Below are 13688 nucleotides of genomic sequence, written 5' to 3' on the forward strand. Positions count from 1 at the left end.
AGCCCAGCCAAAAATAAAATTCTGCTGGTCTTCCCTGGGACTTAAAATAGTAAAAAGAGTGTTAGTCACTCAGTCACATCCAACTCTTTGTGTCCACTCATGGTGCCAGTCTCCTCTGTCCATGGGGTTCTCCAGGCAAGAATACTGGAGTGGGTTGCTGTTCCCTTCTCCAGGGGATCGTCCCGAGTCAGGGATCAAACCAGGGTCTCGTGCATGGAAGGCAGATTCTTGACCATCTGACCTCCCTGGGATTTAGTGCAGCTCTTTGGTGGGGCTTTGATTTGTGAGATGCAGGCCTAGCTCTGAGGGAAGGCCTCACCTGAGTTGGATTCTTGGTGCTTTTCCCTCGACCGTCTCTTCTTCTTGCCCTGCAGGGAACAAAGTGGAAGATGCTCAGGACTCTGGATGGGAGTTGGGACACCTGCAGCCTACTGCTTAGTCAGGCTGCCTCTGGGGTTCCCGGCCCACTGTCCCCTCTGACCTGACCTGGGGCCCTGGTGTTTTCTTGACACCAGTTTTTGCTAGGTAACCACAGGGAAATTAGGGGCTCCTCCTCTCTTCCCCACACTGGCCTCCATTTTGAAGGAGGAGGTGACTTCAGGCTCATTTTCCTCTTTGTGCTGACCTAGTCAAATACTGCACAACAGCCCTGTGTGGAAGCACATCCTGGGGAGGGGATGGGTGTGAGCCTGCCTTCAGGGCCAGCTCCCCTCATCTGAGCCTCTCCTGAGCTAGCCATCAAAGGTCTTGAGCCTCTGCTCCACCCTGTCCCCTCCTCCTGTGTGCCTTCAGGACAGCAGTCCTGACTCCCTCTGGGGTATGGCGTGCAGAAGGCTCCCCTACTGCGTGTGTCTGGCCACTCACGTAGTTGTCCCGCGCCGACCAGCCTGGGTATAGCTGCATGTGCAGCTGCCTCTCCTTGCGGGCCAGCTCATAATACTTGGCCTGCTCTTCCCGGGACAGTGCGTGCCACTGCAGTGGGGAAGGGGGCAGATGGAGGATGCATCAGAGAGTTGGCTCAAGGTGAAGGTAGGCAGGGTAGTCACCCCTACCAGCCCACTTGCCCCCGTGGCCTCACCCGACGGCCCAGGATCTGGTTGATGGCAGCACTCTCCTTGAGCGTGCATTCCGCAATGACTTTGCCTCTCATCTCCTTCATGTATAGCATGAAGGCGTTGAGTGGCTTCTTGATGGTTGGCTTCTTGGCTTCCTTCTCTGCCTTAGAGTCTGCTTGAGCTTTCCTGAGGGACATGTGAACACTCAGGAGCCCTCGAGGCGTGCACCTAATGCACCCCTCTCCTGTGTCCCGTGTGTCTGTCTGTCTCTGTCTGTGATTGGGTAGATATACTAGGGTTTTATAAATGGTATCTTATTTTAGCTGCCCCAAAGTAGGTGAGCGGAGCTCACTATTGTTCCTTATAGGAATTTTGTAGCTAAGTAAGGAAAGCCCCTGCTCTCTGGGCTCAAACTAAATCCTTATTCCCCATTCGGTCCACCCCACTCCTGCTTCTGAGCGTCAAAAAAACAGTGGTCAGTGGTAAACTGCCACAAGATGGCTTGACAGGGGATCTGGCAGTCCCTGGAGGGAGGGCTTGGCCCTGGTGAGAGGAATGTGTGTCCTGGGGTCTGCTTATTTTCCCTCCCCGCCCCCAAGTGTTTGTTCACTCACAGGCTGCGGTCATAGGGCTGCAGCTCCTGCTTCCCTGAAGAGGGCACGATGGCTGGGTGGGGGATGGCTGCGGGGTGACCAGGGACACCAGAACCTAGCATCAGGGGTGGATGGGTGAACCTAGAGGCAAAAGAAGAGTTACCACTGAGCCAGGCATCACGGCCCAGATCTGTGGACACACAGAGGCCGCTGCACAGCACGCGAGGACAGGCGAACGGTCACCCAACTCCACTGGCTGCATACAAGACACAGAAATACAGACACCTGCTCCCAGCACTGCACAGACACTGCGAGAATCCACATGTGCAGATTCAGGTGCTTCCTGGCGTCCTGAGTAACTTGTGAATCTGTCCCCTTCTCACCTCCTGCTCTCACCAGCTCAGCCTCAACCTGCAGCTGCCCTGTGGGCTTCCTTACTTTCCATTGACCCCTCCAGGTCTCCCTCCATATAACAGCACTTGAGTGCTGTTCCCCCCACTGCTCGTAGAATAAAACCCAGGCTTCTTCCTAGGGATTGCACACCCATTCCGCACCCCATTTCCCATCACTTCCTGCCCCTCAGCCATCTCCAGCTGGTTGCTCTTATCTTTGTCCCCCTCGCTCAAGAGCTATCCTCATGAAGCTTGTCCTGACCCATCAGACATGGCTGGGTCTCCCTGGGGCTTCCCCTTCACCCAGATAGCTGCTATATCTCTCCCTCCCACCCTGGGCTGGCGGCTCCAGTAGGTCTAGAAGTGTCTGCTGACAAACCTGTTCCATCCCTGGACAGGTCTGTCCCCGAGGAAGTGAGCTAAGTGAGAGGACACACATGGACACATAGTTTCCACTTGTACAGTATGGAGTCACTGAGCAGATGGCCCCTAAGACATGCAAAAGGTGCTGCCTCAGTTTGGACAGAGCTCCAGGAATGTCCAAGAGAGGTGTCCTGACCCTTTTCGGGATGCACAAGAGGTGAGTGTGCACACACCTGCACACATGTGCCTGCACGCTCTCTGGCTGCTCTGGTGCTTTGCACAGTATGGCTTGGGCTTAAGCCTCCTACACTCCCACTGGCTTCATTCTCAGTCACAGGGCAGCCCGGGGCTGGAGAATGACAGACGGACGGATGGACAGACAACAAGAGGGCAAGCACTGGTCTGGGCATAGCCTCTTGTGGGCACTGAAGCCTGGGCAACAGGAAGCAGGAGAGCCTAGCTGCACGGTGGGGGACTCACCTGGGGTAGGGGGCGCCAGGGGCTGCGGTGGGGGCAGGGAAGTGCTGTCTATATCCGCAGGAAGGGGACAGGGGGTAGAGAGGAGGGCTGGGCCTGTGGTTGGGAGAGATAGCTGTTAGCAGTCTGGCTACTGGCCAGATGTGGGGAAGGAGTTCCCCACTGTGCTCAGGCCTGACCCCTGGTGTAATAAGGTAAACTGGCTTCCGCTTGGACAACTCTAGTGTATGTTTTAAACATCTGCCACCAGAGGGCAACCTTTCTCTCTGCAAGCTAACCTTTCTACTGGTGTCTTAAGGGCCAAAAATGGCAGGACTCTCCTGGCACTGAGCTTAGTAGATCCCTGGGTCCCTTCCAGTCTCATCTTGTGAAATTTGGGCTTGATATTTCCATACCTGCCATAGGACCTTCATGCCCACTGTTAACACTTAGGATTGTTCTGTCCCACTTTGCTTCAAACTCCTGGTCATCTGTCAAGGTCTTACTTGGCCAAAACAGCCTTTCTTCTGAAACAGCCCTGAGAATCCAAAGCTGGATGAGGTGTCCCCCCAGGCTTCTACAGCCCTCAATCAAAGCACTGCTCCCCATGCTTTGTAACTGGCCTCTTGTCTGAGTTGTACACGAGGTGGACTGAGATATGAGAGAGCAGGGAACCTGAGGATCAACCCGCTGCAGCAGTGCTTCTCTGGTGCCCAGAGCTTGCCTGCCACACGTCAATCCTGGGGGTAGTCCTGATTTGTATTCAAGGTGGAGCTTTATCCAGAGAGAATCTGGACATGGAAGAGTGAGCTGAATGTGGATAAACGACAAGTAGAAAGAGGCAGGCAGGCCCAGGGAAGCCAACCTTTCCTACTTTTGGGTGACTGTTCCAACCTAGAGAGGCCAGAGACCTGCCTTGGTCAAACTGCGGTTGATGAGCAAAAGGTCACATACCCTGCCAAGACCCTGCTCCAGCCAAAGACAGGCCCTTTGGCTCATGGTTGGATTTGCTGCATAGGATCCAGGCTGGCTTTTCCTGGCCCAGCATTAGTGGACTTTACAAGCAGGCTTCCAGGAGTTTGGACTGAAGCAGGCACCATACGGGCAAAGACGGACCCTGACCTTTGAGCAGCTCTGCCAAGGAAAGGACCAGCCAGCAGCAGACACAGAGGCGAGTGGGTAGCATCCCCCTGATTGCCAGGCCACTGAGAAACAGCGGCCTCTCCTGTGTCCCTGCAAGCTGCCACCTCCCTGCTCAGGCCTGCCTTTCTATCTCACACACTCATATGACCCTAAACAGCCCAGGGTTCCCCCGTTGAAGTCTCGGACATTAAGGTGGAGCACGACAGGGCTGGGTCTCCTGCCTTTCCAAAGAGAGTTTGTGTGGCTGGCTGAGGTATGGCTAGAGATGCTGGCCAACTCCTGTTACCTGTATAGAGCTGGCAGCAAGGTGCTCAGCACAGAAGAGTGGAGGAGGAAAGTGGAAGGGCGGGTATGGGTCCAGCCAGCACAAGGGGCCCCTTTCCCACTGAGTCCTCACTTACCAGCTCACAGTGTGGGGGAGCTGTCCCATGCTGCCTGAGGTCAGAGAGTAGAAGCCAGAGAGGTCAGGGGTCTGCAGAGGCCTGTGAACTCCTGCAGGGGAGAGGGGCAGAGTAAGTGAGCTAGCCTGACCTAGAAGCTGCTCCAGCTGGTTCCTGCATCCTAGAGCCTCCTGTGGGGCCCTCAAGATCCCATGTCCCTGTGCTAGAGGACCAGACATACTGGTCTTTTCAGGACTAGCCTGGTGTGATAGAGTGCCCCATTTGCAGATTGTGGGCATCAAGGGCAGATGGTTGGTGTGACTTGCTTGTGGACAGTGGCTGGGCAGTGGCAGAGCTGGAGTCATGAAGGAGTGGAAGACCAAACCTTGCCACGCCCTGGCTCATTGCTGATCTACAACTGGGGCCTCTCTGCTGGGGTCTCTAGCCTGGCTTTCTGGGCAGGAGGCAGACCCCTTGGCCCAGGAGCCCAGGGACCCAGGGCTCCACCCATTGCTCTTGCCCCCTCCTCCCCAGGGTTGAGTCAGCAGGTTTCCCACAGCCGACAGTGGCTGATTTCAGAATGACTTTGCCCGAGGCTGAGGTGAATCAGCCATCACAACCACCACTTTCCATTTTCTCACTGTGGGGAGGGAAAGACTACAAGTTCTCTATTTATCATCTTCACACAGAAGCCTACTCCCATACTGGCACTGGTTAGCCACTTAGGATTCAGTCTCCTACCAAACCTCAAACCTTCAAATTTTGACCTGGTACCATCTTGCCCAACCCCTTGGTGCCTTCAAAAAGGGTCTAGCCTCTTGCTCTCAGAAGGCAGGGACTTGATCCCCTTTCCCCGCCACTCCTCTGGGTCTTGTTGGGCCCTTCCCATCCAGGATCCATACCTTGCTTCTGGCTGATGTCAGCTGGTGCAGGTGTGGGGTGTGGGCTGCTGAAATGGTCATAGAGAGGAGAAAGTTGGGGGACGCCATGGGAAGGCTGACTGGCCTTGTTCTGAAAAACAAGGAGGGTGGGTGGGTGAATGTGGGGGACCCGAGGGAGGAAGGCACAGGACTGGGGTGCACATATAAGAAAAGTCCCAATTTGCTGTGTGGGGGTAGCCCAACCATCAGAGCAAAGTGGAGGTGGTCAAAACCACAGGCTTCACTGGACAGAACCCCACTCAAGCCACCCTGTGTCCAGTGGCTCTGTTGCCCCTCTCCACCACCCTTGCCCCAGACTTTGCTCAAGGAGTCCAATCTCCCAGAGAGTCTCTCAGTCTTTCTTTGCCCTCAGCTCTAGGAGGCATTTTCCCCCTGCCCAGGAAATTCTTCCTGTCTCTTGGTTTCAGAGATCCCCCAGTTTCTCTGAGGCCCAATTGCTTGTCTGGTGAGTTGCTCACAGCCTTCAGCCTTAGGACAGCCTAGAGCTTGCTTTTCTCCTCTGGCCCCCAGACTGAGGGGCTTGTGTCTGACCCTCTGGAGCCACCACTTAAGAGGATTTTATGACATAGTGGAGGGGGCCTTTTCTTCCTCAAGGGAGGTGGAGCAGGCTGGCTCCAGGTGTGGCTAGGCTCCCTCCAGAGCCAACCCACCCAGCCTCCACATTTCCTGTTCCCTCGGCACCACAGGACTCTTACTTTTCACACTGGTCACATGGATTTGTCATGAGATGACTCATTCAGGCTGGGACGGGGGCTCCCCATCAGAACCTCGCCACAGGGAGTGTGCTGCTCAGGGTCCCGGCTCAGCTCTGCATATATCCTCAGTGCACACCCTCGCTGGCTTGGCCCTGGAGACACCATCTAAAGCTCAAGGTTAGCACCACCTGTAAAAGCCCACCTATAGGGACGCTGCCGGCTGGGCTCACAGATGAGCAACCACTAACCCATGGCACAGAAGAAGTATCTTTGGGACGTATCTGGGGCAAGACACTAATGATTATAGAGACTGTGGTCTTGGCTTCTTCCCAGCCTGTAAGTGAAATTTCTCACTGGATGAATGTAGCCAGTATGATGGATGCAGCTCACGACCCCAACCTGGCTTAGGTCCTTTGGCACCTGCTCTTGGCAGTCCACGTGAGGCTAAAGGGACCGGCAGGTATGAATCACACTGTAGCCGTGGCAGGAGGCTCCCAGGTAGGCACAGGATCCCACACGTGTCTGCAGCAGTCCTGGCCACCATCTCCCCCACATTCCTGCCTCCAGGGGAGCTTCAGGCTGGGCTACAAGCTGCACCCTTCCCCCCCAGACTTTGGTAAGTTGCCGACATTACCACCTGTCAGCCTCTCGCTCATCCCTCTGCCGTCCACCAGGAGGAGTCTTAGATCCCAGGGCTAATCAGCGTGTCTCAGGAAGATAGGAATTAATGTTCTAATAGTGCTGGCTCCTTTGTGGCTGGCATGGATTTGACACTACACCTACTTCCTGAGGCCAATGCCTCACCTCCAACCAGAGCCTGCTCCTGAGCTCTTGGAGCAGGCAGGAGAGCTTCCTGAGGGCTCTCCACTGGAAGCCTGAGAAAGAGTCTGCCAGCTAGGTTCAGTTCCTGGAGCTAACTTTATTACCATACCTGGGCACCCGTTACCCTGTCGCAAATGGCTGTCATGACGACATGTAAGAAGCCCCTCATTCACCCTGAAGAGTGAGGATGAAACGCTACTCATAGTACCTCCCTTTCCCTATGGTGCCCGATCCCACATGGGCCAGACCCTTTGGTCTTATTATGCCAAAGGAGGTCTGCCTGGAGATGGCAGACATGCCTGGCACCGTCACTTGGGGAGACTGATGACAGGGCCATGTCATTTCCAGGTTTTGGTTGCTGTGACTGAAGGCCAGGCTTTCTGAGCAAGCTGGGGAAAGGAGGGTCCTGTCACTCTCAGGTCCTCTTTTACTCCCAGCACAGACCCAGATAACAGTAACAGGTTTGGATTGTGTGGGGGAATGGAAGGTGGAATGTAGGATTCTTAGGCCCGCAGGTGTCTGGCAGGAGAGAGAGGAGACTGGGACAGATATGGGATATGTGGGGAATGTGATTTCTTCATGTACTGAGTTTTTGCCACATGCCAGGCCCTGTGCTAGACCACTCTTTATTCCCACTCAGGGCACCAGCAGATTGCCATTTCTCCAAGCTGTAAACGTTCCGGGTTTGACCTCATTTCTTGGTTCCCTTTATTGCACATCTCAGCAGAGCAGTCCTTGTCCTGTACCTCCAGTCCTCAGCCCTTGTTATCCCTTCATCCAAGCCAGCTTCTTGCCCCCGTCCCTTCACCAGATGACTTGTCAAGGTCCCCAGTGACCTGCATGTTGCTGAACGCAACAGTCAGTTCTCAGTCTTCACTGTACCTGGCTTCTTGGCACATTGAACACAACTAACTTCTCCCTCCTTCTTGCAGTAGGTTCTTCACTTTGAGTCCAGAATGCCACACTTCCTGATTGTCTTCTAACCTCTGAGGCCACTCCTTCTTGGCCTTGTTTCTGGCTCTTCATCATTTCCCTGTCCTGACCCAAGCGTGGCCCTCAGTTCTTTATCAATCCTCACCTCCCAAGGGTGCTCTCATCCAAGCTCACGGCTTTAAACTTCATCTGATGACACTACATCTGTATCTCTGCAGCCTCTACTTCTCCCCGGAACGCTACTCTCCAAATGCTCCCAAATGCAACATGTCCAAAGTAGAACCTTTGACTTTTTGCTCCAAACATTCCTCTCCATATTCCTCAGTTAATATCAACTCCCTCCTTCCAGTTGCTGAGACCAAACAGCTTGGAGTCATCTCTGATGCTCCTTTTTCTCACACTCCACCTCTAGTGTCAGCAAATCCTAATGGCTCTACTTTCAAAATATATCAGAACCCAACCATCTCTTCCTCTCTCCCTGTGCCCACCCAGTCTAAGCCACAGTCACTTCCCACCTGGCGAATGCAGCAGTCTCCTGCTCCTCCATCCACAGCCATATAAATCACATCATGTCCCTCCTCAGCCTGGAGCCTGCGCCAGACTTCCCCAGCCTATACCACCCCAGGGTCAGACCCTAATCACCTCTCCAACCCCAACACCTTCCTCTCTCCCTGCTCATTATGTCCAGGACTGTACCTCGTTGCTTTAGCCTCCAGCCACCTCTTCCACTTACTCCAGTGGTCATTTTTTAAGTGTCCCTAGGATACAGAGGAGCCTGGTAGGCTGCAGTCCATGGGGGGGTCGCTGAGTCAGACACGACTAAGCTACTTCACTTTCACTTTTCACGCATTGGAGAAGGAAATGGCAACCCACTCCAGTGTTCTTGCCTGGAGAATCCCAGGGATGGAGGGGCCTGGTGGGCTGCCGTCTATGGGGTCTCCCAGAGTTGGACATGACTGAAGCGACTTAGTAGCAGTAGTAGGATATGAAGTGGGTTGGGAAGCACAGCTACTAGGCTTGCTGACCTTTTCAGTGACCTTACCTCTGTAGGATCCGGGGCCAGTTTGCTCCTTGTAAAATAAGCATGAGCCTATTCAACCCTGCTACCTAATTGGTCACAGATGCAAAAATCCTGCTTTATCCTAGAATTTTGGAGGCAGGAACCCAGGGCCTATGAAGGCAGAAAGCTTTCTAGAAACCTCAGTGGCCTCCTTAACCTGATAAGTCCTAGGACAGGGATTAGCCAGATCCGAGGCCTCGTGGCACACAGGGAAGACTAGCCTCAGGGCCTCCCTCAAGAAGCTGGGACCTTAGTGGGGGCATCCCACCATTTGCCATCTTAAGGGCACAAATGCCTGGAGCCCAGCACAGGTGGTGGAGTGAACAGGTCCCTCCAGGCCATAGGGCTTTCAAGTTTAAACTGCTTCAGAGAAGGCCCTGCCATCCCACCTTGGCGCTGGCTTTTCAGCCCTCGGGTAAATACCTGGCTGGTGGAGTGGGCAGCTCTGAGCTTGGGAAATCTTAGGAGCAGAGCCTGGGGTCCAAGGTGCCAGGTCTAGGAGGACAGTCCCAGAGTGCCACCCTTCCCGGGGTGGGAGGGTGAGAGGGGGTATCTGCTCCAAGGCACGGAGAGGATGGCTCCACAGTGGATTTCTCAGCAAACCACCTTCCCTGCAGACGGCTAGCATGGGCCAAAAGTCCTAGAGAGCTCTCTCACCCGACAGATGGCTAGAGCTGACCCTCCTCGGCCAGGCTAGTTAAGCTCCATGTTGTATGTAGCACAGCTCACTCTAAGCTGAGGAACCCTCAGGATCTAGCTCAGCCTCAAACCTGGGTATGTACGTATCCAACAGGGGCAGGTGCACTGAGGCCTCATCCTGTCCACCAGCCTTCCCTGGGAACTGGGGAAAAGCCTCATTAAACAGGAGTCTGCTGCCAAACCACAGGAGAGGTGCCAGGTGGGCAGAGGGGGCGCTGAGAACCTGCGGGCAGCTGGAGGACCCGAGGCAGGGCAGAGCACTGAGGGCCTGGCCGGTCCTTCCTACGTTCGTGCAGGCTGCCTCTGAGTTCACTCCCCAGCCCCCTCCACGCCTGGTGGTGGTGGTGGCTGGGGGGTGGGAACTGTCTGGCGCAGGACCTGGTGCCCCATGCCCCCCTCGGCCAACGGAACGTCCCGCTCCACGGCCTCAGCACAAGGCTGTCTCAGGGCTAGGCTGCCCAGACAGCAGGGTGGAGTTGCCTGGGGCCTGGCCTGCATCTGCGGAACTTGGTGACTTGAGCGCCTCTCCTCCCCTGATGGTGACTGCCCCGTTCCTAGGGAAGGAGGCAGGCCTTGATGGATTGTCTGCCACCCCTCGTCCCCGAATATCTGGACGGCACAGCCTCTTCTAACCTCTGCAGGCAGAGAGCGGGGCACTCATGGTGGGATGTATAAGCCAATGACAATGACAGACTCGACAGCAGACTGTATTCCTTGACCAGTACACTCCCACACCCTTGTTTTGACCTTTGCATACAGCCCTTTGCCGTCTCCCTCCAGACTGCAGCACTCAGGACGAGTCCGGGACTCAGACCCCTGGGCTGGGAGGCCATGCCTGCTGAGGCCTTAGCACAGGCGGACCTTCCTGCCTTGGCATTGCTCTTACTGTTCCTTCCGCACCACTTCAAGACCCACCATCCCAAAGGAGGTCCTCATCCTTCTGGGGTTAGCCCATGGCTGGAGATTCCTCACTCTGGTGCCCTCATATGCCCTCCTCTTGTTGAGCCGGCTGGAGCCAGGAAGGGGCCCTAGGGCAGGGCCAGGCAGGAGGAGGTGGAAATGAGGGACTCCTGAGGTCGGTCTCCCCTGCTCTGAAGGCGAGCTTGGGCCTGGCTGCTCCGGCCTCCCTCTCCCCACCCCCACTTCCTGCAGGCTCAGGTGAAAAATAAACACAGTCGGCATTTTCCCTGCAGACCGCAGAGGTCCGCTTACAGGCTGTGTGCACCCTGAGAGCCCTTGCCACCGCCAGCAGAGAAACTCCCTCGCCTCTGACGGTTGACTCTGAAAACCCCCAAACGCTTGAGCCCCACAACACTTTCCCAGCGAAGAAAGTTGCTGCTTCCTCTGGTCTCAAGCCTGGGGGGTGGGGAGCGTGTGAAGCCTGACAAGGTCCTCCCAAGAAGGCCTCCCCTTGGCAGGGGACTGTGCCAGGAGAAGCACCACCCTCCCTGCCCCCGCCCACACACACACATAAACACACTGTACCAGAATTCACAGTTGATCACTATCAGCAGACACATTCAGTCAGAGTGTATTTACTAAGCTCCTACTATGTATCAGCCAAAAGAACGTTCTCGGCTAGAAGAAAGAGCATCTGCTGACGGCAGATGATTATGAGAGGCATAGCTGTACCCTGTGCCAGGCATAGTTCTGAGCGCCTTGCAGATTTTAACTCAGACTCCTAAAACAAACCTGTGATACAAGGTGTAATTATTATCCCCATTTGATAGATGAGGAAACTTGAGGCAGAGACATGACATAGCTTGCCCAAGGTCACACAGTTTGTAAATGGCAAAGCTGAGCTTCCTTCCACCCACCGTGCTGCAGAGGCCCTCTGGGTGTCGTGGACTGGCAAGGGGGAGCAGGGGAAGGAGCCCCAGTCCTCAAATCAGTCTCCCTGCTTCAGCCTAGTTGGTCAGTCACCCAAGTCAGTGCTTCCCTGACCCTAAAAAATACTCCTGTAAGTCCTGAGACCCCGCACTGGGAGCTTCCCTGACAACAGTATTTAAGACACGACCTCCAGGTCCCCAGCTCACACCACTCCTCACCCTCTCAGCCACACCCCAGCCTTGTCCAGCCTCACAGGCCTGCTTTTCTCTTACCCAGGCACCCAGCTCAACTTCACCTCAACACCTTTGCCTATCCCTTGCACGCTGTGCTCTCCTCCTAGCTTCCCATATTTCCTCCTACTGTTTGCCAGATCCCTTCTCATCCTGACCTCAGTCTAAGGGCCACTTCCTTAGAAAGGGCTGTGAGGGAGGGGCTCCAGCAGCCCAGCAGGTGGACGTGCCTACTTGCTGCAGGAGTGGCCGGGGGTCCTGGAGGGCAGAAGGGGCTTGTTGGTCCTCTCTGCCTCTCCAGGGTCTGTACTTGGCTTGTTCACTAAGACTTTTAAACAAAGCCCTCTAGAAATTCTGGTGCCCCAGAACTTCTGCATGCCCACTCACTCATCCACCATGGACCTGACTCCAGTCTCTTGGCTCCTAGAAGGCGGGGGAGGGTATTCCTGATGCCTGTTTTGAAGCTGGGGAAAGGCCTTTGGGGACAAGTCCACAGAAGGAGTCAGATCCACACCTTGAACACAAGGTGGCTTATTGCGAGTGATTGCTCTCTGTGCCAAGGGCACAGACATGAAGTTGAGTACTGTAAACGCCACGTTGACGGCTCATTTGAGGCCAGCATTATCCTTCCCATTTTACACGTGAGGGAAGTGAGGCTGAGGGACACTGTGAAAGTTGCTCAAACATACTCCCTCGAGTCAGTGCTGGGGACCCCTTTAGGACTCTCGGGGTCTTTGGTAATGTCAAACAGTCACAGTCTCATCTCTCCCCTCCTCTCCCTCTGCTCCAGCCACTGAGGGCTGCTGGCTCAAGGGCGAGGCTGTTCCCTCTGCCTGGAGAGCCATCGTCCACTACTTGCTGGGTCCTCTCGCAGTGTATGTGGGCAGGGCCCAATACAAGCCAGGGTTTAGGGAGAATGAGGCAGCACACAGGAGGCTGGGAGGAGCTGGGCGACTGCTGGGACTCAGAGACATCCTGCCTGGCACCTGGGAACCCGTGCCGCCTTCCATCTCATCTCCTTTCTCCAGACAGTCAAAGCCAGGGTTGCCAAGTTCATACGGTACCTTTGTGCTAATTGGAAGAAGCACCCCCTCTGGAGAGACACCTGGGTCCACACCAGGGCACACGGCTTGGGGAGCATAGTGCAGGCTGGGCCTCAACTCCTTGGCCCAGATCCCCTGCATAATCCCACAGAGTGGCCCTGCTCATAAGGCCCTCTCCAGTTCTCACTTCTCTTCCCTGCATTCCAGAAACTACACGTGTCAACTCTGAGTGCCCCTGAGCATCCACTCTGGTCTTGATCAGTTCCTCTGGACCCCCTCCCAGCTCCAGGGTCCCCTAGCGCCTACCACAGCTCCCCTAGGCCTCTCTATCATCGATGGTGCTTAAGTGCCAAGGAGTCTGGCCAGTTGCTGAGTGGGAACCACCACCCCCCCAACAAAGGCCTGGGACAATGAGAGTGAACTTCCCAGAAGGAAGCAGGTCCCCTTTCCTAAGGGGGACTCACCTGCATATCAGCCAAGCCTTGATGTGTGGGCTCCCAGAGATCCCACCTCTGCAGATACACCCTAGCTGGGCTCATGCCCTTTTATCCCCACCCCTACTCTGGGCCCTTCTGCCCAGAACATGGCGCTCTCCAGGGGATGGCCCTCCAGCTCCCTGCCCCCAACAGCGCATGGAGCCGTGGCACTGTGGCCCGCGGAGCTGGGGGACTAGGGGATGGCTGGGCCACCCCCTAGTAGACCAGGAGGCTTCAGTCCTCCCGCCAGCACGGGGCCCTTGCCAGGGATGCACAGAGCCCTACCAGGCCCCTGTGGCCAGTCCACCAGCTGCCTGGTCCTGACATCAGATAGTGGGGCCCTGCCACAGCAGAGGTGAGGACCGGAGACCCACAGGCAGCCTTGGCAAACCACAGGCCTGCTCTAGACCCAGCCCAGCCCCGAGGCGCCCTCAGAGCTAGCGGAACCTCACTGAGTTGAGTGGCCTGGCCCACAGCCTCCAGCGGTTTCTATGCATTCGTTTACTTTTGTTTTCCTTCTTCCTCTTTGAGGTAAACGCCCCTCAGGACAGGATGTTTTTAGAGGAAAATATAAGCT

The 13688-nt window shown here is 55.5% G+C and overlaps 1 protein-coding gene across 4 annotated transcripts in view; it reads right to left on the reverse strand.

Moving 5' to 3' along the window:
- TCF7 (transcription factor 7) overlaps positions 1-13688 on the reverse strand; it is a 32019-nt gene that overhangs the window by 4122 nt on the left and 14209 nt on the right. For 2 of the 4 annotated variants that reach the window (XM_040240098.1, XM_040240099.1), the window contains exons 4-10: positions 5285-5393; positions 4404-4494; positions 2884-2976; positions 1670-1789; positions 1079-1241; positions 865-972; positions 320-368 (exon numbers count right to left, since the gene is read on the reverse strand). In XM_040240098.1, coding sequence (XP_040096032.1) covers positions 320-368; positions 865-972; positions 1079-1241; positions 1670-1789; positions 2884-2976; positions 4404-4494; positions 5285-5393 — 733 coding nt within the window. The remainder of the gene's footprint in view (positions 1-319; positions 369-864; positions 973-1078; positions 1242-1669; positions 1790-2883; positions 2977-4403; positions 4495-5284; positions 5394-13688) is intronic. The other 2 variants (XM_040240100.1, XM_040240101.1) reach the window with 1 other exon arrangement.

This window comes from Oryx dammah, unplaced genomic scaffold (assembly GCF_014754425.2).
Source record: "Oryx dammah isolate SB20612 unplaced genomic scaffold, SCBI_Odam_1.1 HiC_scaffold_5, whole genome shotgun sequence".
In the NCBI taxonomy this organism is placed as follows: domain Eukaryota; kingdom Metazoa; phylum Chordata; class Mammalia; order Artiodactyla; family Bovidae; genus Oryx; species Oryx dammah.